This window comes from Phycodurus eques, chromosome 1, assembly GCF_024500275.1.
Source record: "Phycodurus eques isolate BA_2022a chromosome 1, UOR_Pequ_1.1, whole genome shotgun sequence".
NCBI classification, from domain to species: domain Eukaryota; kingdom Metazoa; phylum Chordata; class Actinopteri; order Syngnathiformes; family Syngnathidae; genus Phycodurus; species Phycodurus eques.
In genome coordinates this window covers 48,636,386-48,659,007 of record NC_084525.1, presented here as the reverse complement: position 1 = coordinate 48,659,007, position 22,622 = coordinate 48,636,386, and the positions used below count along the sequence as shown (strand labels likewise).

Below are 22,622 nucleotides of genomic sequence, written 5' to 3'. Positions count from 1 at the left end.
CCTTTGGGCACGTCCTTGCGTCCCGTATGCTCATGCATATATTAATACAAGTATGCAAATCAGCCTTCTTAATGGTAGCACTGCCTCAGTTCATTTCTAAAGAGCAAGACATTCATTAATAAAACATCAGAGTACAAGTGAATCCTCACAAAACAATTGCGCTCATGTAGCGGCATGAAAACACAACCGAGTGATAAAGATTTTCCTTGACAATACGAAATGGCAGAAGCGTGAAATGATCAAATTGTACTCGACCAAACACATAAGCTAAATCAAGACACTAACTCCCAACTAAAAGTTATGAAATGGATTTGTTCCCTCTGTTGCTGCAAGTAATCAGCACCACCAGGTCCAACATAAATATCACCCCGAGGGAACAAACAGCAGTTCATCTTATCTCTCCGAGAAATGTGGCCACGCTCTGAAAATGTCCTCGGAGAGCAACAAAGCCAAGCTGAACCCTGTAGGAGAGGAGGAGTCAGACAAAAATAGGCGATGTGTACATGTATGCGTATATTCATGGACAGGCAGCTCGTCTGAGCCTGTAAAAGCTTTGGGGACTCCTGAAAGTCTCAGATTAGCTTTCATCCGGGAAATTGGGGAGGAAAACAAAACAATAAGCTTTAGGCTGGACCTGGCCCAGAATGGTGCCAAAAATGGAGAGACTGATAAGAGTGGGGACAAGCTTGTGATTGGTTGTGCACACTTACGAGCATGTGACCCCCCCAAACTAATAACAAACAATGCAGACTACGTAGGCAATAACACACCAGAAGCTTTTACAACTCAGCTCTGCTTATGGTGTTGATTTGAGTTAAACATACAATTTACGGTATAAACAATGCTATGGTGAATGTTGTGTTACAGAGTAGGGGAGAGGTCAAGGGTCGCCGTCAATTCTGGTCCTGTGTCACCTTTAACACAGATTTTGAGTCCAGTCGCCCTTGATTTATGTAAATATGAGGCCTCATTTTTCGCTGCTTTAAATGGGTGGGCGTATTATTATTTTTTTGTCTTGTTCGGCTGTTAGGTCAAGCAGGATGGAAAATCTGTATTCCTTTTATGCCGGAACAGTTTGACTGTGTCACAGTGGAGTTTTGAAGCTTCCGCTGTGGTTTCTTAGTGTTATCATTGAAGTCTATTGCGACTTCAATGATAAGGGTCGAACAGAAAAAAAAGTTTCTAGAAGGGAGAGAGAAACGAAGACAAAACACAAAGCACTAATTGTAAACAGGATGAGAGAAGTCAATCATGACATTATTTACAATAATGAAACATGAAATATGAGTGTTGCATGGGGCTGTAGTGCTATACCCTGTGAGGGAAGGACAGGACAAGATAGAACAGGACAAGGACAGGAGAAGAAGCATGCAGGATCGGGTCGTGAACCCGGCTGTACAATTGAAGCGTGGTGGGATCAATTATGTCTACAGGACGAGAGTATGAGTGAGGGGATAGACGAGAGTATGAGTGAGGGGATACACAAGCGATTTTCATATTCGTGAGTTATTTGTCGCAGTAAGTGCGTGACCCCCACACCCAGTGAAAGAGTCCCAGGGGAGTGAATTGACAACGTTTTACATGCACGAAATTGACAGAAGTGTCCTGTAATCGAGGGGGTAGGGCTGCTAGGCACTACTGCCTAACAGTCACCCCCCCCGTCCCCCGTCCCCCCGCCCCCCATTGGGTGGGCGTATTAATAGTGTTTTTTTTCCCCTCACCTCTTACACCTAAGACCATTTCCTCTGAGGTCAGTCAGTAGGGCTCGGAGCAGTCCCATGAATGACAAATTCAAAACAAATTTGACAAATTCATATTTGAATGACTATACCGGGTGATTGAAAACTAACTCCCTGTTTTTAAGTACTTGTAATTTATTCCTGAACTCTAATTCTTACAAGAAATGAACCTGGGAAGAAAATGTCTTGCATGGAGTTTTTTTTTGGGGGAAATTCAATATGGGCGCCAGCATGAGCCACCGGTTTCTCGAGCCCGCCTGGGAAAGATTCTATTTATGGTAGCATAGCGCCACCTTCTGGTTATACTGCAAGTGTGCAGATTGATAGCTTTTCTGCATCATCGTGAGAGGCCCTAAATAAGGTAAGTATAAAGAAGAGCTAAATTAACCTTTGAACATTCAGTATAAACGCCACAATATATTAGATAATACTGTCGGTGGCCTAATTTTCTGTATGGTGATATATTTCTTTTTTCTTAATGTGTAGTGGGATTTTTTTTTTCTGATGTAAAATGGACGCCTTGGTTCACTAAAGGTTGGGAAACCTGGTGTTCGAGAATCAAAATGTCCTGAATGGCTCAACATCTTACCTTTATGCGTTTGCATCGTTCTTGTCTCAATTATGTCTTCCGTTGCATTTCCCCACAACCGGGAGCACTGAAAAATCCATTTACGCTTTCATGTACCTTTTCAATTTCTATTTTGCATATGAATGCTTTGACTGTGTATAATAATTTCCTCTAAGTAATTTCCCTGCTCGACTGCACGCCGTACCAAGCAGCAATGCTTCTGTGCCAAATGAGTCCGCTGCATGCTTGAACAGTGATGTCAGTGTCAAAGTCCTCGAACTGTTGCATCAAACAACTGTTGCATTGTTTGCACAAACACTAGGTAAGATTAATTCTCATCTCTTTAGTCATATAGCGCATGTCCTTTTTTTGCAGAATGGGCGCTCATTCAGGCTCAGGGCCAGTTGCAATTTCAAAGGGAATTTAATTACGGAACAGAGGTGAGAACAAGTTTTGCAGTTTTAAAACGTAATCAGTCCAAATGAGCCTTTTCCAAAGAAACTTCTGAGCACCCTATTTGAAGGAAAAAAATGGAATAAAAAAATACATTTTTTATGAGAACCTTTTGTGGGTCTCTTTTCTAGAAATGAGGATCGTGTGCTTCTATCAGTGATGAAACCGCAACATTTGGAAACATTTAAACTTAAGGTGCAATTTACATTAGTGAAGCTAGACAGTAAAATGTATTGAAACTGTTAATAAAACTGTTATATTTGTACTCAATTGATAGAACTGAGTTGAACAATGGCTTCAGCACATCATTACACAGTCACTAAATTGATATACAGTATGTACTGTATACTGGTTGCTTTCGGACGGGTAGCATCCAAACATTATTATTAAACAACAATCTGATTATCAGAGTGAAAAAAAGAGCACAGGACGTCAATAATACAACTGTAGAGTTGGTCATTTCTTTTTAGCCACAATTCATGTAAAAATTCTGAATGTGCATATTTAAAATGGACAAAACAAACCAGGCAAGTACAGATGTGTTGAATAAATAACAATAAGAACAACAACACAACAACAATGACAACAATAAAAGCTTGAACTCGTTTGGTGTGTGCATATATACATGTATATACACACACATATACACATGTTGTATAATTTCATATTTTACTGTATAAACCATAAATATAACATGCAGTCCAGACCAGGACTTCTTGGGCTGAGGTAGGGTGAGGGGTGGGGGCGCCATAGGGGCCGGAACGACGAAGTCCTGTGTGTGTGTGTGTGTGTGTGTGTGTGTGTGTGTAGGCGGGGTCGAGGATTACAGTACAGTATTGGCAATAAAGCTGTAGTGGTGGTTTGGGAGAAATGTGTGTGCACGTGTTTCGCAATCAGTGTCCGAGTCGCCCCGCCCAAGACTTCCTGCTGAGGACGCACACGCATGCGGCGTTGATGCGGATGAAACGCCAGGCTGTCCGTTCCTTGAAGATGGTGAGGGCGCTTACGAATATGTGTGTGTTGGTGCAGTACGAGTTCCAGTGGCGACTGTCGATGCCGAGACAGCCCGAGCTGGTCGCTTTGGAGCCCTGTTTGCCACCTCGTCCCCCCATCCTTCCTCTGTTGACTGTTCCCGAGCCCCTGCGCGTTGGGGTCCGGCAGGTGGTCTCGTAGAAGAACTGCTTCTTCACCACGTTGTTGATTGTGACGTTGGGGAGAACGGTCACCTCATTCCCGGTGATGTCCGTGGCCTGGGTCATGTTGCCCACCCAGGTGTTGATGCTGTCGCACACCGAGTACTCTCCTCTGTGCATGGTGTGCGACCCCACTCGGCGCCTCACCCGTAGCCCCCTCACCCCTTCAGCGTCATATCCCTCACCCTCCAGGGCGTCGTGCGAGGGCGGAACCTCGCTGAAGACGACTCGCGGCGAGGAACGGTACCGTTTCTTGGAGAAGAGCTTGGGGTCCACCCCCGGGACTGAGGGGTCAGAAGTGTGCGAGGCTGCCCGATGACGCCGCTTGGTCCTGCGGTGGCCGGTCCTGTGAAATTCAGCATGCTGCGCCGCCGCCGCAGTCTCGCGCTGCTGTCCTACCTGGTGATTGGCTACTGTCTGCTGTCCTGCTTTGTGGTTGGCTAAGCCAGCGCTCTGGGCCAATCCACCGCCCATGTTCAGTACAGCCTGGACGCCGATCAGGAGGACCAGGACCAGTGGTGACGACCTCATGGGCACACGTCCTGAGACCAATACAGAGAGTTAAAATGATGTCCTAACATTCCTCAATATAAACAAAGGCAACTGGACTTGTGTGGAGTTTGAATGTTCCAGTCGAGATGGAACACCTTGGAATGCCCATGTGAAATCCAATGAGACATAAATATGGGAATTCTTTACCATAATCTTGAACATGTTCTCTCCTTACACCATTCTCTTCTTACTCTATGTCCCCAAAACATGATTCTTAGGCTAACTGTACACTCCAAATTGCCTGTAGGTGTTGACGTGAGTGTGAATGGCTGTGTGCCATCCAGGGCATGGTAATCTGTAAACGTTGAATCGAGGCAACTTGATCGACTCTTCTTGTTTTTTGAAGATTTGTTTTTTGTTGTAGGTCGTTGCCTGGTGTGGCTGGTACCAACCAATTGCTCAACTGCCTGGTGGCTCGTGTGTCTATATTGCATGCCCTGCGATTGGCTGGCGACCAGCCATGGGCATACATCAGCTGGGATAGGCTTCTCCCTTGACCCTAATGAGGACAAGCACTATCGAAGATATGGGTGGCTGGATTTGTGTAATGTTTTATTTAGCAACGTATATAACAACCCCAACTTCGTTGGAGTTAAACATAAATAAAAACAGAATACAATGATTTGCAAATCATGTTCAACCTATATTTAATTGAGTACACTACAAAGACAAAATATTTAATGTTCAAACTGATCAACTTTATTGTTTTTAGCAAATAATCCTTAACTTAGAATTTTATGGCTGCAACACGTTCCACAAAAGCTGGGACAGGGTCATGTTTACCACTGTGTTACATCACCTTTTCTTTTAACAACATTCAATAAACGTTTGGGAACTGAGGACACTAATTGTTGAAGCTTTGTATGTGGAATTCTTCCCCGTTCTTGCTCGATGTACAGCTTCAGCTGTTCAACAGTCCGGGGTCTCCGTTGTCGTATTTTACGCTTCATAATGTGCCACACATTTTCAATGGGAGACAGGTCTGGACTGCAGGCAGGCCAGTCTAGTACCCGCACTCGATAACTACGAAGCCACGCTGTTGTAACACGTGCAGAATGTGGCTTGGCAATGTCTTGCTGAAATAAGCAAGGATGTCCATGAAAACGACATTGCTTGGATGGCAGCATATGTTTCTCCAAAAACTGTATGCACCTTTCAGCATTAATGGTGCCTTCACAGATGTGCAAGTTACCCATGCCAGTGGCACTAACACAGCTGGGTGTTGTTGATAAATGGCTTTTGCTTTGCATAGTAGAGCTTCAAGTTGCACTTACGGATGTTGTGCCAAACTGTATTTACTGACATTGGTTTTCTGAAGTGTTCCTGAGCCCATGTGGTGATATTGATGTCGGTTTTTGAAGCAGTGCCGCCTCAGGGATCGAAGGTCACGGGCATTCAATGTTGTTTTTCGGCCTTGCCGCTTACATGCAGTGATTTCTCCAGATTCTCGGAACCTTTTGATGATATTATGGACCGTAGATGATGAAATCCCTAAATTCCTTGCAATTGTACGTTGCGGAACATTGTCCTTAAACTGTTAGATTATTTTCTCACGCACTTGTTGACAAAGAGGTGAACCTTGCCCCATCTTTGCTCGTGAATGACTGAGCAATTCAGGGAAGATCATTTTATACCCAATCACGGCACCCACCTACGTCTACGTAGAAACACAAACAAACTGGCAATTGCGGAGTCAAAACATGATAAAAGTATTCCTTTTGGCTTCCTTGAACTCAAAATTTGTACAACGAGCACCACTACTTGACTTTGACGAAGGATGTACAAAACAGTGCAGTACCGGAACAGACGACCTCGTAATGACTTTCGTCTTTTGTCGTGAGTTTGTTATTTTCGACTGCAGTCTCCCTCTGCCTCTTGAAGACATAACCAGGCCATTTTCAATTCTGTGTGGTCTCCACATCGTTCTGTCAACTCTTCCCGCCTGCGTCCACGCCGCTGCATCCAAATCTTGTTTTTAGCAAATAATTATTAACTTAGAATTGTATGGCTGCAACACGTTCCAAAAAAGCTGGGACAGGGTCATGTTTACCACTGTGTTACATCACCTTTTCTTTTAACAACATTCAATAAACGTTTGGGAACTGAGGACACTAAAGCTTTGTAGGTGGAATTCTTTCCCATTCTTGCTTGATGTACAGCTTCAGATGTTCAACATTCCGTTGTCGTATTTTACACTTCATAATGTGCCACACATTTTCAATGGGAGACAGGTCTGGACTGCAGGCCGGCCAGTCTAGTACCCGCACCCTTTTACTACGAAGCCCCGCTGTTGTAACACGCGCAGAATGTGATTTGGCATTGTCTTGCTGAAATAAGCAGCGGCGTCCGTGAAAAAGACGTTGCTTGGATGGCAGCATATGCTTCTCCAAAACCTGTATGTACCTTTCAGCATGAATGGTGCCTTCACAGATGTGTAAGTTACCCATGCCATTGGCACTAACACAGCCCCATACCATCACAGATGCAGGCTTTTGAACTTTGCGTCCATAACAGTCCGGATGGTTCTTTTCCTCTTTGGCCCAATTTGAAATGCGGACTCGTCGGACCACAGAACACTTTTCCACTTTGCATCAGTCCATCTTAGATGAGCTCGGGCACAGAGAAGCTAGCGGCGTTTCTAGGTGTTGTTGGATAAATGGCTTGTACTTTGCATAGTAGAGTTTCAAGTTGCACTTTCGGATGTAGCGGCAAACTGTATTTACTGACATTGGTTTTCCAAGTGTTCCTGAGCCCATGTGTTGATATCCTTTACGCATTGTCGGTTTTTGATGCAGTGCCGCCTTAGGGATCGAAGGTCTCGGGCATTCAGTGTTGGTTTTCGGCCTTGCCGCTTACATGCAGTAATTTCTCCAGATTCTCTGAACCTTTTGATGATATTATGGACCGTATATGATGAAATCCCTAAATTCCTTGGAATTGTACGTTGAGGAACATTGTCCTGAAACTGTTTGACTATTTTGTCACGCACTTGTTCACAAAGAGGTGAACCTCGCCCCATCTTTGCTTGTGAATGACTGAGCAATTCAGGGAAGCTCATTTTATACCCAATCATGGCACCCACCTTTTCCCCATTAGCCTGTTCACCTGTATCATGTTCCAAACAGGTGTTTGATGAGCGTTCCTCAACTTTCTCAGTCTTTTTTGCCACCTGTCCCAGCTTTTTTGGAACGTGTTGCAGCCATAAAATAAAAATTAAGTTAATGATTATTTGCGAAAAACAATAACGTTTATCATGTTGAACATTAAGTATCTTGTCTCTGTAGTCTATTCAATTAAATGCAGGTTGAACATGATTTGCAAATCATTGTATTCAGTTTTTATTTATGTTTAACACGTCCCAACGTCATTGGAATTGCAATCATTTATTGCGGGATTGTGTTCCAGAACGCACAAAGACGGAAATCCATGAAGTAGCAACATTTGAAGTTGCAATGTATGGTTAAATAAACCAAATATCTATTTTATTATTTATATTTTTAACGTTTATGTTTAAGACCGGCGGCATTGTGGTCAATGGTTTAGCACATCTGCCTTTACAGTTCTGATGACCGGGGTTCAAATCCCCTTAGTGGAGTTTGCATGTTCTCCCCGTGCCTGGGTGGGTTTACTCCGGGCACTCCGGTTTCCTCCCACATCCCAAAAAACATGCGTGGTAGGTAGATTGAAGACTCTAAATTGGCCGTAGGTGTGAATGTTAGTGCGAATGGTTGTTTGTTTCTATGTGCCCCGCGATTGTCTGGTGGCCAGTTCAGGGTGTACCGAAGATTGCTGGGACAGGCTCCAGCACGCCCGCGAAATAAGCGGAACATTAGATGAAGGAATGAATGAATGAATGAATGTATAAGAGCAACATAAAATATGCATGTGAGGTGCAGGTATTATTTTTGTCTACTTGGGGTCACCGTCCTTACGTTCTACACTGTAGTATCTGTGACTTTGAATGTGTGCGGCTTTAAAAGGCGGGGCCTGGGCTGTTGAATGACGCGGGAGTCAGCGAATGAGATTGTAGCTGACCGTTGTCAGCTCAGGTTAGCCGGTCTCTCGTCAAGTCGCTGGGCGGCATCTGTTGTGGCCCTATTAGCTCGCGTCTGAAGCTGCTTATGTGTTTATTGTGTTACCGTTTGTTCAATAAAGCGATTGAAAGTGATTATCGTTGGTCAGATGTGAGGGCATTACAACGCGTTCTAACAAGCAACACAAAACAACAAGCTATACTCGATTAACTAACAATGTTAACGTAAATGTGTCGGCTGCTGCTCTGTATGCCAGTTCTGCTTTACAGGAGACACATTACACTTTATCTCCTTTTTTAAGTGTGATATGATCTCAAAATTTGGACGTTCTTTGTCTTGTATGCACATTTTCCTCCCGGCTTGTGCTTATCGCTACGTGAGACTCCAGTAATATTAGTCCGTATATAGCAAAAAATCTGTGATATAAAATCAGATATGTATGATTTAATGTATATTCCAGACTATACTGTTTTTATTTTTGGGCAAATAAAGCCCTTTTGATGTACCTGACATTCTGCAGTCAGATCCACCGCTCTGTGGCAGTTCTCTATAGTATAACATTGTATGTCGTATATCATATGATGAATATAAAGTAACAAATAGAGGGTAGAGGGGATCTGTTTTTTTGTCTCTCTAACAAAGCAACCTCCTAAATCTTCACCCCAAAAGTCGCACCTGTGGAATGTGTCCAGTTAAAGTGGGAGCCCTCGGTGGACTCTAGAGCCAGACTCCAGTGCAGGCCGGGCCCCTCATGCCTGCCATCTGGACCTCCCTGAACCACAGCTCTGCAACAGGCACGGACTGTACACAAGAAATGCATAGGACACACATTTAGGATTCATTATTAAAATTTATGCATTAAAACACAAAAAAATGTCTGTAGATAATGACTTTAAAGGGCACCCTACAATCTTAGTCGCTGGGTATGTCATAGTCATAGAAGAAATAAAAGCAGACTCAAAAGTGAGAAAAAGTTGGACAGTAACATCAATGAGGATATTAGCTATTGATATTAAGAACTTGACTCCACCCCTCCCCCAAACACACTCGCTATGTTTACCTCTCAGAGCTTAGACTTGCCGCGCATTAGAATGCTCGACGTCGCAAATACGCTCACACACATCACGTCAGGTACAGGCAAGCTTGAAACCCAAATTGTAATGCTCAGTCTCGATTTGTTGAAAGGTTGTTTGGATCGCACTCGACTGTGAAGGTTATTTGAAGGAAAGCAAAACGTCAGCAAACACAAGCACATACACACACATACATAAATGCATTCGTTTTGTCACACATGAATTCTTTGCACGGATCCACACACACACATAAAGGGACAAACACACACACACACACACACACACACACATACTGACGTAATTGTCCAGTGAGGTGAGCTGTAAACGCAGCATCAGTATTGCTTGTTTCAATGTGCAAAAAAAAAAAGAAATAAAGATTTATTTCATAGTGTTAAGCCAACATTCACAACCTTAATTGAGCCCCAAAACATTTTACATTAGAAAAATCTTGCTCATTGGCAGTCCTAGTTTGAATGACGACCTGTGCGAGAGCCCCCTTTTGGTGCCCTCCCCATTCACTCCCCCAAGACGGGGATGCACAGATGAATTATGAACTGCCATACAGTATATTCTCAGAGGATTTAATGGTTCTGCATGTCAATATATGTTGCTGGCGTAGCTAGATAAACAAAGATTACAATACTGGGCTTAATAAATAATAACCAATTAAGTGAAATTGGAAAAGCACACCTGATATATTTCATGACACGGTAAGCGCTTGGGAGTCACTGAGTCATTTTGATAACTACCAACTCTTTTCTTTTTTTTTTTTTTTTTTTAATTAACTGTGATGGACCATTTCACAAATTTCACAGCATTAAATAATCTTACTCATCAAGGTATTTCTCGTGGAACCACTGTTTTGGCTTCAACAAGTCCATACACTCACTCTCGCACACAAATGGGTCTGGTCCAAGCAGGCAGTGGGTTGACTGATCCAGGCTGACGTGTAACTCCCTCTGTAGAAAGTCCAGAGTGCGCCAGGAGACTCCTAATGTTAAAAATATGTGGCATGTGTTTAATGCCGATGGAGCCAGCGCAAATGCTGCCGTGGGAGCGCAGGGGTCAGTGCGCTTTACAGAGCACCTCTGACTTAAAGGATTAATTACTCTCCCCATCCTTGGACGGTCTTCTGTGACCCTGGCACACACACACACACACACACACACACACAGTATGGACATGTCAAACATACGGTATCTGCTGCCACGCATCCATACACAACTTCGTGAGATACTCCTCAGGTTTTATTGTTTGCTGAAACAAAACGGTTTCACTCCAGAAATGGTTTGCTGATTGCATTGTAAAATGTAAAGTTTCAACCACAATTGCGGGCTACTAAGTGCAACTGGAAACGAAAACACAACAGGGAATGGTCCAGGGAGTTTTTCTTACAATAAGTATCGCAATATAATCATATGGAACTGATAAAGCTGAGGCAGAGTAGTGTGCCAGCTGGGCAGTAGTCGAAAGAAAAAAAACAACACAAAGTAGTCTTGCTCGCACTTACCATTCTGATGATGACAAAAGGTCTCCGGGTTCTTACGTGAAAACATCTCGCAAGTGACCAACACACGATGCTTCACATTACATTAATACAGTCCAGCATAAACAAAGCAGTTATTCAATATGGCTTTATGACTCATAGCTTGTAAGGTCCTTAAATTGGCACCGTAGAGAATGTTAATGACTTTGTGTCCTCTCTCCATCACTGGAAATCAAGACCATTCCCTGTGAATCACGTATCACCTTCAAATTCGACAGTTCCTCGCATTGTGGTTTTAATAAGACCAATGCATACACTGAAAAAATATAACAAAGCTGTCTCACGTTGAGTTTTTGTAAAAATTCCAATTGTTAAAAAAAATTTGGTTTGTGATTTAAATGTTTTTTTTTTTTTTTTTTACTGTAATTTACATTTACAGCTCGTCACCAAACTGAAATATTTCATTAGGACCAAAGGATTTAATTGAATCGAATGTGATTTGCGCGACGTTCTCAGTGATGATATGAAAAATGAATCAACTTTAAATTTGGTAATGTTACAGTTACTTTAAAATCATTTATGTTTTTAAACACTTGACTGCACAGCAACACGTTTTAAGTTATGCAGTGTGTACTTTTTTTCAGTGGAACTGAGGATGACGTGGCGTACCGTGTAATTGCTGCTCTTTATGACCTGGAAAAAACAATCATGAGGGAACATGAGAGGACGCGAGCGACTTGGCCCCAAGGCAAGGGAAGGCGGCCTCACTTTGACACATATGTCGAATGAGCCGATGACACGTTTTCATTTTGTCTGCTGGTTTCGCCGCTTGTTTGACTTTTCAAAACCTTCGCCTGCGTTTGAGGTCAAGCGCAGGACGAAACCCATTGTCAGCCCGAGCGATGCTCGTGCAGACGCGGCAGCCATCGTGGGTTGCAAAGCCCTCGCTAAAAGAAGCGCGTCAACGGCTTCCTCCAACAAACACACGCGCACCTCACGTCGGGCGGTTGATGACAGCAGCCTCAGATAGTCAAAGGGCGTGAAAGCGACGCTGACAGCTGTGGCGATAAAGCGAGGAAATGGAGAGGAAGCGAAACGTTCTCACTGTGTCTCTCATCAAACGACTCCAGCGCACTTCTGCCTTCTGTCCTCCACTGGAAATTATTAGTGAGAGGAATGACTGCCAGGTCAACACGCTCGCTTTCACACTGACACACACTTTGTGACAATAAATCTGTCTATTGGTGATGCGCCAGTCTTACAAAGACGAGTATTGGTAAAGAATGAATAGCATACTGTCCAATGATAATAGAATGAATTCACCTCATACAGCATGTGTGAACTGAACTGAATTGTCATCACAGTTGAAATTCCAGCAGCATTAGAAATCTCCCCGTTGACAAATAGCAAAATCGACAGAGTTCAAACAAGTCACCCCTTTGAAACTAATACCACGTCAATATGGTGTCGTCATACGCTTTTTATCACGCAAACGAATGGCATGCACCATCTGTTGTGGGAATGCAGAATTAGGTCAAAACCTGCAAGTGTTTTTAAAGAGGATCTAAATACAGTCTGAAAAAAAAAAATGGAAAAGGCAAGTGATAAATAAGATAAGTCAACATAATAAAAACAAGATGTTTTTTCAAGTCTGGGACACTGGGGCTCCTTTCAGAGAACATTAAACAGCTGGTGCCTCTATCTATCTATCTATCTATCTATCTATCTATCTATCTATCTATCTATCTATCTATCTATCTATCTATCTATCTATCTATCTATCTATATACATATCAAAATAAAGGTCAAGACATGCAATAGTTCCGACATCTTCACAAACGCATACACATTCATTGATACCGCAGAGAATATATCTGAGAAATTGCACGATTTATTTGCTGTCTGTTATTGTGAGAATGCAAAATGGCTGCCTCATCCTGGCCCTTCTGGTGCATTGCAACAGCATAATGAGGCTTCCTGCAGTCGCATTATCGGAAAAAGCTTGTGTGACCAATAAGGACCATTTGTTTAAAAAAAAAAAAAAAAAACAGTCACCAAGTGGTTAGCATCTGTACTTTACAATTTTGAGCTTCGCGGGTCGAATCTCGACTTTGGCCGACCAGTGTTGGAATTTGCAGGTTCTCTTTGTGGGTTTTCCCCGGGTGCTCCTGCTTCCTCCCGCGGTCCAAAAATCAATCAATCAATCAATCAATCCATCAATAAAAACATGCATGTTAGTTTAAACTGAAGGCTCAAAATTATTCACCGGTGTGAACGTGAATGTTTGTTTGTAAATAAAATAAAATAAACAAAAGCAAATAAGTCTATCATATTTAATAACAAAAGAGATTATAGTGTTAAATTTGCAAATCAAAAACCCACAGCCACCTGATCCCACAGAGCTGTGGTTAATATTTTAATAAAATCACATGAGATAGGAAACCTTTGTTTTCCTGCCAGCTGGTGCCTTAATAAAAAGAATGAGCACTGGGATCAATTGTGTGGCTTTTTATGGTATTATTTTACAATTTCACCAAATGAAATACTGGTGGCACACTTGGCGAGAGCGGTTAGCACATCCACCTCACAGTTGTGAGATTTCCCGAGTAGAGTTTGCAGGTTCTCCCTCTGCTTTAACAAGACCTCAGCAATGTATCACATTCTTTCCGTCAACAAAACAATACAATATTCATTCATTTATGTATGGTTTGTACATGTGCGTCTGCTGACTCGTAACTTTGTGGGTTTTTTTTCCTGACGTTTAAGATCGAGTAGAATAATTGGCTGCTGCGTCAGAAGTTGCAATTGGATTCAGAAACGTTGTGCCAAGCCTTCCCAGTAAAAGGAATCTGTCCTGGAACAAGAATCATTTAGACCGTTGGACGTGTGTCTGCGTATGGCTTCACAAGGAGAGCTCAACATGAAAACAGAACACATGACAAGGACCAACATTTAAACGTTAAGCCACTTGTCTTTGAAATTATGTAAATAGGGAATATGGCGCCTAACCATGTGGTCGCCTCGGTAACAAGCTCTCTAGTGTACATTCCTCCCCAGGCTAATGCGAATGCCGCACTGCTAACGCTCGCTGAATAAATAAACAAACTTGAAAAAAACCAGATTCTCCCCTCATTATTCTTGGGAACTTTAACGAAGCTAAACTCAACCACAAACTTGCTAAATACAAGCAGCACATTGACTACCGTACCAGGGAAAACAACATTCTGGACCACTGCTATAAGCTGTAGAGATGATCGTGGAGTTCAGGAGGCATCCTTCGCCACAGGTGCCCCTCACGCTCTCCAATTGTGTCAACCGTCGAGCCCTTCAAGTTCCTGGGAATTACAGTCTCTCAGGACCTGGAGTGGGTGATCAACATCAACTCCATCCTCAAAAAGGCCCAGCAGAGGATGTACTTCCTACGGCTTCTGAGGAAGCACGGCCTGCCACGGGAGCTGTTGAGGCAGTTCTACACAGCGGTCATAGAATCAGTCCTGTGTTCTTCCATCGCAGTCTGCTGCCACAAAACAGGACAAACTCCGACTCGAACGGACAATCGGGACTGCCGGAAAAATCGTCGGTACCCATCTACCCGCCCTTGAGGACTTACACGCTGCCAGAACTAAGCCAAGAACACGCAAAATCCTCTTGGAGCCTCCACATCCTGGTCACCAGCTCTTCCAGCTCCTTCCCTCAGGTAGGCGCTATCAAGCAATGCAAACTAAAACAAGCAGACATTCCAACAGCTTCTTCCCGCTTGCCATTAAATTGCTAGAGGCTAAGTGACTCACTGTAGTGTGTTTTTATGTCTCAAAAGTATTTTTTGTCAGAATGGCTGTCTATTGTCATACTAGAGCGACTCCAACTATTGGAAAAAATAAAAATCCTTGTGCTTTTGACTTAAAGAGGATTCTGATTCTGATTCTGATCAACAAGGCAGATGGAGGACCACAAAAATCACTTGCGTCTGATGATTTCTTTCTTTGTCGTCATAACTTTTGTTTCTGCACCTAATCTCTCAGACTGTGAGCAATGCAATTGATTGCAGTGCATTTCTCACTTGTGTTTGGTTGGCAACATTAGTGCAAAGTCACTTGATCCTCTTTATTCATCTGAATTATTGTGCCACAAGCCCAGAGACGAACAAAATAATTAAATATGAGTGGAAAAATACCAAGCAGTAAAAACAAACTGCAAAACAATGCCTCACTTACTGCAACAAGTTTGTCGGTAATAACAAAGGTGTTGATGTCAGCTTGGTGATACGTTCCTAAACGGCACTTCACTTGAATTCCTGCTCTTTGTGGCATCCACCAGTGTTTTCTCACGTGGGATTTGTTCTTAGTTTACAACAGATACTGCAAACACACAACAGCATACACATACTGCTTGAGTGCCAATGTGTCGAGCAAAAGGTCAGACCGACTTGCATACCTTTCTGAGCAGAGGTTACGCCACTCTATTCATTTTGAAATCCAGTCTCAGTCTGGCTGGCTGGCTGGGTCCAGAGCTTCCAAGGAAATTCAGTGACGGCGCGTCAGTGATTCATAAACAACTTACAGCTGTCATCGCATGTTCTATCAAAGTAGAGAGGAAATGTTATGAAACATTACATGTTTTATTATTGTAAGCCACCTGAAATCAGTTAGTCAGGAGAACCCGGAAGACTTCCCTGCTCTAAAATTTGACCAAAAAAAAGTCGCCTTTGTGATGCATTCTTGAGTGTAGCTGGGGAGTTGAAATAATTTTAATTGAGATTACAACGCTAATTAAAGGAATGTGATTCTGGTTAGATATTCATGAACACACAAATAGCATTCCCTTTAAATAATACCACTACACTCTATATCGGTGATTCTGAAAGTATGATTCTCTGGTAGATTGTGAACGAATCACCAAATTAAATACAAATAAAATATACAACATTTAATCTTGAAGAACTGTTGGTTTGTAAGCATTTATTCAAGTACAATTGTTACACTATGATGTGCTTTCCTTTTTAATTGTATAATTCATTAACTACAGTTTTTTTTTTTTTTTTTACTATGTTTGAGTGCAGTGTTAATGTTCCAACTTTTTAATTGTGTTACAGTGGTTTACAAAAATAGTACAGGGATACTTTTTGTGAATCGGTTTTGGAGGAACACTTTTAATGTTGGTAATTACGGTGATACTTGGAGAGCGAGGTATTTTTTTGAGGCGGTACTTGGTGTAAAAAGTTTGAGAACCAGCGCTGTATATCATCCCTCGACTGCATCATTTGACAGCCATGGTGTCTTGTTCTTTTAATCTGTAATTCTCGGTCCACAACTCACATTTACTTCCTTACATTTATGTATTTTAATGCTCTGGTCAGGTTTTGTATCTTCCCCAGCGGGTGTCGGAAAATACAAAGCACATTTCTTTGGATTGATACATTTGTGGCTGTGCCCTTATCTCTTTTACATTTTCCTTACGGTGGAATAATGGTTATCAAGTGGAATAGCAGGCTTTCTTTGGTTACAAAAAACCAAAAGAAAAAGTCTTCAATTTGTGGCCACAAATGTCTGACTTTGAAATGATCACATTGGGAGAGCAATGACACATCAATGAAAGTGATCTCTGACATGTTGGCTTAAGATGTTGTAACAGGCAACTCATTTTAGGTCCCCCATAATCAAGTTGACTTCTGTTTTGGAACACAGTGAGTGAGTGAGAATCCAGCCATGAGAGGTTAGTCTGGCAGTGAAGCCAAACCACACTCAAAGCAGCATGACGGTGCTAATGAGGTCTTCTCTGCTCCATCTTCGCTGGCGAGAGCCAAGCCGAGCCCACTTCCTGATGACTCTCCCAGTGCTCGAGCGGCAGACGTGGGAGGCCTCGGAGCTCGGATGGACACAATGCCTTACGTGTTTTCCAGACCTGTGTTTTATTATGACCTCGACATCGAGCAATCCGCTCTTGACAAGTGTTAAATCTGTTGGCAAAGCTCTACTTATGATTCCCTTTCGCTGATGATGAGAACCTGAGATCTCTGAGCAACGATGAAGACGAGGTCGGGAGGGAGAGGAATGAGTCCGAAATATCAAGGGATGGGGAGAGGCAACAAGCAATATGAGGGTGGGCAACGGACAAATAAAGGAACATTTGAGAACAAGGACATAGGAGGAGATGTAGCACTAAGGGACACATGGAGTTTCATTTAGTTTAACAACAAAATCTTTGTTCCACCTGTCAGCAAAGCCCACTGCACCAAAAGCTGTTGCAGCACATGTTGCATGTTGACTGCAAGGGAATCCTGCAGAGCAAACCCTCTCTCATTTCTATATGAGCAACACATCTTTGGTGTTGCGAATCTTCCTGGCCAGAGGAAAAGCCATATCAGTCGGAATCGCATTACAGGAAGCAAACGTTTTAGAAAAAGATCTCAAACGACTCACTCCGTGACTTGTTGCTCTTTATGAGCTCATACTTGCATTGCTTTGAATCAGTCTTTTAGAATTTGCAACATTAAATACCCTCTAAAAGGGGATTTTTCACCATTTTTGGCGTGGTTAAAACGCCGCCAAGTGACGCACTCGGGCGTCCGGCGTGAGTCGCCCCTCCGCCACTATATAACTTCTACCACGACAAGGTCGAGTTAGCCAGCTAGCTATGCCTACACCCCGAATATACATCTTCCCTGGATGCCACAATTCTCGGTGTCGTTATTTCAACACCTTAGCGAGGAGATGACGCTGCGGACGGGCCCAGAAGCCTGTTAGCTCGCGAGCTAGCTGGCGGCCTCTCGTTGTAGCGCGTAAAAGCCCCGCAACGACCCGATTGGATATACTCCAGCCACCAGAGGCTTGAAGCTGATTTTTTTTTTTCTCAAACATGCAGAGATGTGCAAGCATGAGTACGTTTCTTGACAAAGTTGCGTAAATTTCCAGCGAGGCTTGGTTTCACACATTCAGCGGAGAGTGAGAGTGGTGACTATGTCTTGACTTTTCATGAGTTTGAAGCCTTTTTTTTCTTTACCTTTTTAAGAAAAATACTTTTTCATTCAATTTTTTTTTTTTAATCATTCAAATTTGGCAGGGTTCTTAACGCTCTCCTCTGTGGTGTGTCAAATTCATAAGACGCTGAGTTTCACTTTCCAGGAACTTTAATGTTGAGGGACATTATGAGAATTGGCTTAATGGTGAAAGGAGTTTTGGGATTTGTAGTCTTCCTTGGTGCTAATTTTGTGTTTTACTTAGCTTGTCATGATACATTTGCTGTATGTTCATGTTGGGATACTGTCAAAGTGGTTCAAACATGTTTTTTTTGGTCAATATATATGAACGTTACACATGCTTGTTGTCATTGGTTTGGATAATTGATTTTTGACGGTGATTTTTTTTGCTTTCGGAAGAGCCCTTCACTCGATGCTGTAATCAGGTGTAGGGTTGACCTTGAAGTGCATTTGAAAGTAGTGGTTGTTTTTCTCTCTTTCATGTGGTCCTTTTTTGTGGGATCCTTTTGAATTGTCTTTTCCCAGTTTTTGAGGGAACGCAAAATAAACTAATTGCTAGGTAAAACAACGAATCCCAGATCTCCTCCTTCCACCATTCCATTGAGCCAAATCTCAGACTTGGGGACACGTCATTTTTCCATGACGCCTGACTTATGTTGTGCTGACATCCGATGCCGGGAGCACGGGTGTGGGCCCATGCATAGACCTGAATTATGTGTGCTATTCGTCACACATTAGGGTATGTATGCATGCATGGCTTTCTTTGAATATTCCCTACTGTGTCAAGGAGTTAAATGCACTGAGCAGTCAGCATATACGTAAATTAACCATTAACCATTCCAGAAGATAATTACGTTTTGAAGAATGCTTCGCAATGCCCCTGAAGTGAACAAATTTTTTTTTGCACTATGAAACATGTAGCAGAATCTTACTACAAGATACTGCACTGTACTGTGTACTGTACTGGAGGGGGGAGAAGACCATGCAGAATCCTTTGCCTTGCATGGCTCACACATCAAATAGGAAAAACAAAACAAAAAACAGCACATTAAATGAGCATCACAGGGTTGATTATTAAGTTTGCATGTTTTTTCTCTTCAGTTGGTTCCTTATGAAAAGTATGCAACAGGTTGATAGGATGTTATGAATTTACCCTGTGTTCCCATCCCCATGGACATTGCAAACGTGAAATGCATCTTGACACTGACATGGAATGCGAACAAAAGCGTCTCTAATGTAATTGCCATGGTGACACGGCTCATGTTTTGTTAGCACTGGGTTATGGCAACACTTTTAGGCCACTGCAAATAATGCTCTGCAAAAAGGGAACCAACTCCTCGGAGCGGCAAGCACGTGTGTATTCTGCTTATATCGAAATTCTGTAGTTAATACACACTATACAATCGTAGTTGTAATGATTCCTTTCTGGGTTAATGATTCATTATTCTGGTAGTGTTGCCTTAAAAAGTGCATGAAAAGAGTGAAACATTCTATGTTCAAGAGAGGTTTGTGTTTTGGAACAACAGTGGAATAAAATAAAAAAATGTCATCACAGCTGGAAGACGTAATGGCGTTTTCAAGGATAGCTACTTGGTATCAGCAAGTACTCAAATGTAAGTACAACCCCAATTCCAATGAAGTTGGGACGTTGTATTAAACATAAATAAAAACAGAATACAATGATTTGCAAATCATGTTCGAGCTATATTTAATTGAAAACACTACAATGACAAGATATTTAATGTTCAGACTGATCAACTTTATTGTTTTTAGCAAATAATTATTAACTTAGAATTGTATGGCTGCAACACGTTCCAAAAAAGCTGGGACAGGGTCATGTTTACCACTGTGTTACATCACCTTTTCTTTTAACAACATTCAATAAACGTTTGGGAACTGAGGACACTAATTGTTGAAGCTTTGTATGTGGAATTCTTCCCCGTTCTTGCTCGATGTACAGCTTCAGCTGTTCAACAGTCCGGGGTCTCCGTTGTCGTATTTTACGCTTCATAATGTGCCACACATTTTCAATGGGAGACAGGTCTGGACTGCAGGCAGGCCAGTCTAGTACCCGCACTCGATAACTACGAAGCCACGCTGTTGTAACACGTGCAGAATGTGGCTTGGCAATGTCTTGCTGAAATAAGCAAGGATGTCCATGAAAACGGCATTGCTTGGATGGCAGCATATGTTTCTCCAAAAACTGTATGCACCTTTCAGCATTAATGGTGCCTTCACAGATGTGCAAGTTACCCATGCCAGTGGCACTAACACAGCTGGGTGTTGTTGATAAATGGCTTTTGCTTTGCATAGTAGAGCTTCAAGTTGCACTTACGGATGTTGTGCCAAACTGTATTTACTGACATTGGTTTTCTGAAGTGTTCCTGAGCCCATGTGGTGATATTGATGTCGGTTTTTGAAGCAGTGCCGCCTCAGGGATCGAAGGTCACGGGCATTCAATGTTGTTTTTCGGCCTTGCCGCTTACTTGCAGTGATTTCTCCAGATTCTCGGAACCTTTTGATGATATTATGGACCGTAGATGATGAAATCCCTAAATTCCTTGCAATTGTACGTTGCGGAACATTGTCCTTAAACTGTTAGATTATTTTCTCACGCACTTGTTGACAAAGAGGTGAACCTTGCCCCATCTTTGCTCGTGAATGACTGAGCAATTCAGGGAAGATCATTTTATACCCAATCACGGCACCCACCTACGTCTACGTAGAAACACAAACAAACTGGCAATTGCGGAGTCAAAACATGATAAAAGTATTCCTTTTGGCTTCCTTGAACTCAAAATTTGTACAACGAGCACCACTACTTGACTTTGACGAAGGATGTACAAAACAGTGCAGTACCGGAACAGACGACCTCGTAATGACTTTCGTCTTTTGTCGTGAGTTTGTTATTTTCGACTGCAGTCTCCCTCTGCCTCTTGAAGACATAACCAGGCCATTTTCAATTCTGTGTGGTCTCCACATCGTTCTGTCAACTCTTCCCGCCTGCGTCCACGCCGCTGCATCCAAATCTCCCCCTCGGCCCCCAAACCGTCGCTGCGTCTCGCTCCCCCTCCAGCTGATGCCAACCACCTGTCTGCGTGGGACCTCCCAGGCCCGCACTCCATCTGTTCGCGGCATGCCACGTTCGCCGTGTGAGCAGATCTACGGCCAAAAGACATAAAGCTCCCAGTATGACCTGCAGCGAACGCGCATATGGTTTAATATTTACTGATGTGGGAGCAGACGTCGCCTAGGATACGCCTGACAAAAATGACTTCCTCATTGAAACTCATGAAAGCAAGTAGAATCAGAAAATCACATCCTCCCTTCTGTAAGAGACTACCCTTTACTAATTTGCTGTTCTGTACGAGTCTAATTATGACTCATCGTCGAACGTAGTGTGCCACATGGACATAATCCGAATGAGGGCGTAATAAGCGGCTTCGCATGTTGACTTGGGGCTAAGGCGTGTGTATGTGTCTGATGCGTATCCAACACAAACAAACATACATATTCGAATATACTCATTTGTCACAGACTTGTACAGACCACAGTCCTCGTGAATCACTTTTCTTCTGACGACAATGGATTACTGCCTTTATATGTAAATGAATGAGACTTTGCTGACTAATATAATTTGATGTAATTGGTAAATGTTACCAAAAAGAAGGTTTATTCTACATTATCCATGTTATATTACTTGAAGTGAAAAGGTACAAATAATAATAATAATAATAACGCATGCACTGTCAGTCGTAGCAAGTCAGTTTCATGTTCCAACAAGCAAAAGGTGATACGGTATGAAAGTGAAGCTATGTCAACACAACTTCAGCCAAGAAGATTGAGAACATAACAGCAGCACTAAACCAACACATTAAGAGCACTACTATGTTTTGTGAGCTGGAATAACGGCCGGCTAATTTCCACATCGATTAGCCACTTGTCAACGTCAACGCTGCCTGTGCAATCAGCAGACCCGTCTGCACATTTTAATTGCAGAGGACACATTAACATACATACGTGAATACATGGAATTAGAAACATGCACAAACAGGCAAATGTATCTCTTTTGACGAAGCACCTGTTGAAGCTGTCAGTTCTCTTGAATACGAAGGCATGCTGTCACAATACTGCTTTATACATATATTATAGTAGTGCAGATTCCAAACATTGTGGGCCGAAAAGCTCGTCAATATGGTTAAAACACGGGATCAAATAATTCTGTTCCATTGTGATTTAATGTGCTCGATCTAAACAATCATGGTTGCATTGGGCTTTTCTCTTGGTGGACTTAATTGCTAAGTTTACAATTTTGACTTTGAATATTTGTTTTTCTGTCTGTGCAGATGGTTTATGCATCAGCTTCACCTATGTGTCATTTCTTTCTCTTCATGACCTAATTGCTCAGCTCCTTCCGTCCCGTCGCATTCTTTTCAGTTGTGCCCCATTATGTCAATTAATCTGAGTCTATTTAGTTCTCCTGGGTTTGCTTTGGACTTCTTTTTTTTTAAAATCGGTTCATTGTGTACGGTCAGTTCGAGCCAGCTG

General features: G+C 42.5%; 1 protein-coding gene across 1 annotated transcript in view; it reads right to left on the bottom strand.

Moving 5' to 3' along the window:
- Positions 1–2,753: 2,753 nt before the first annotated feature.
- ngfa (nerve growth factor a (beta polypeptide)) overlaps positions 2,754–22,622 on the bottom strand; it is a 29,163-nt gene continuing 9,294 nt past the window's right edge. Inside the window, exons 2-3 of the mRNA XM_061670027.1 lie at positions 9,215–9,340; positions 2,754–4,495 (exon numbers count right to left, since the gene is read on the bottom strand). Of these exons, the coding sequence (XP_061526011.1) occupies positions 3,654–4,484 (831 nt within the window). The 5' untranslated portion in view covers positions 4,485–4,495; positions 9,215–9,340 and the 3' untranslated portion in view covers positions 2,754–3,653. The remainder of the gene's footprint in view (positions 4,496–9,214; positions 9,341–22,622) is intronic.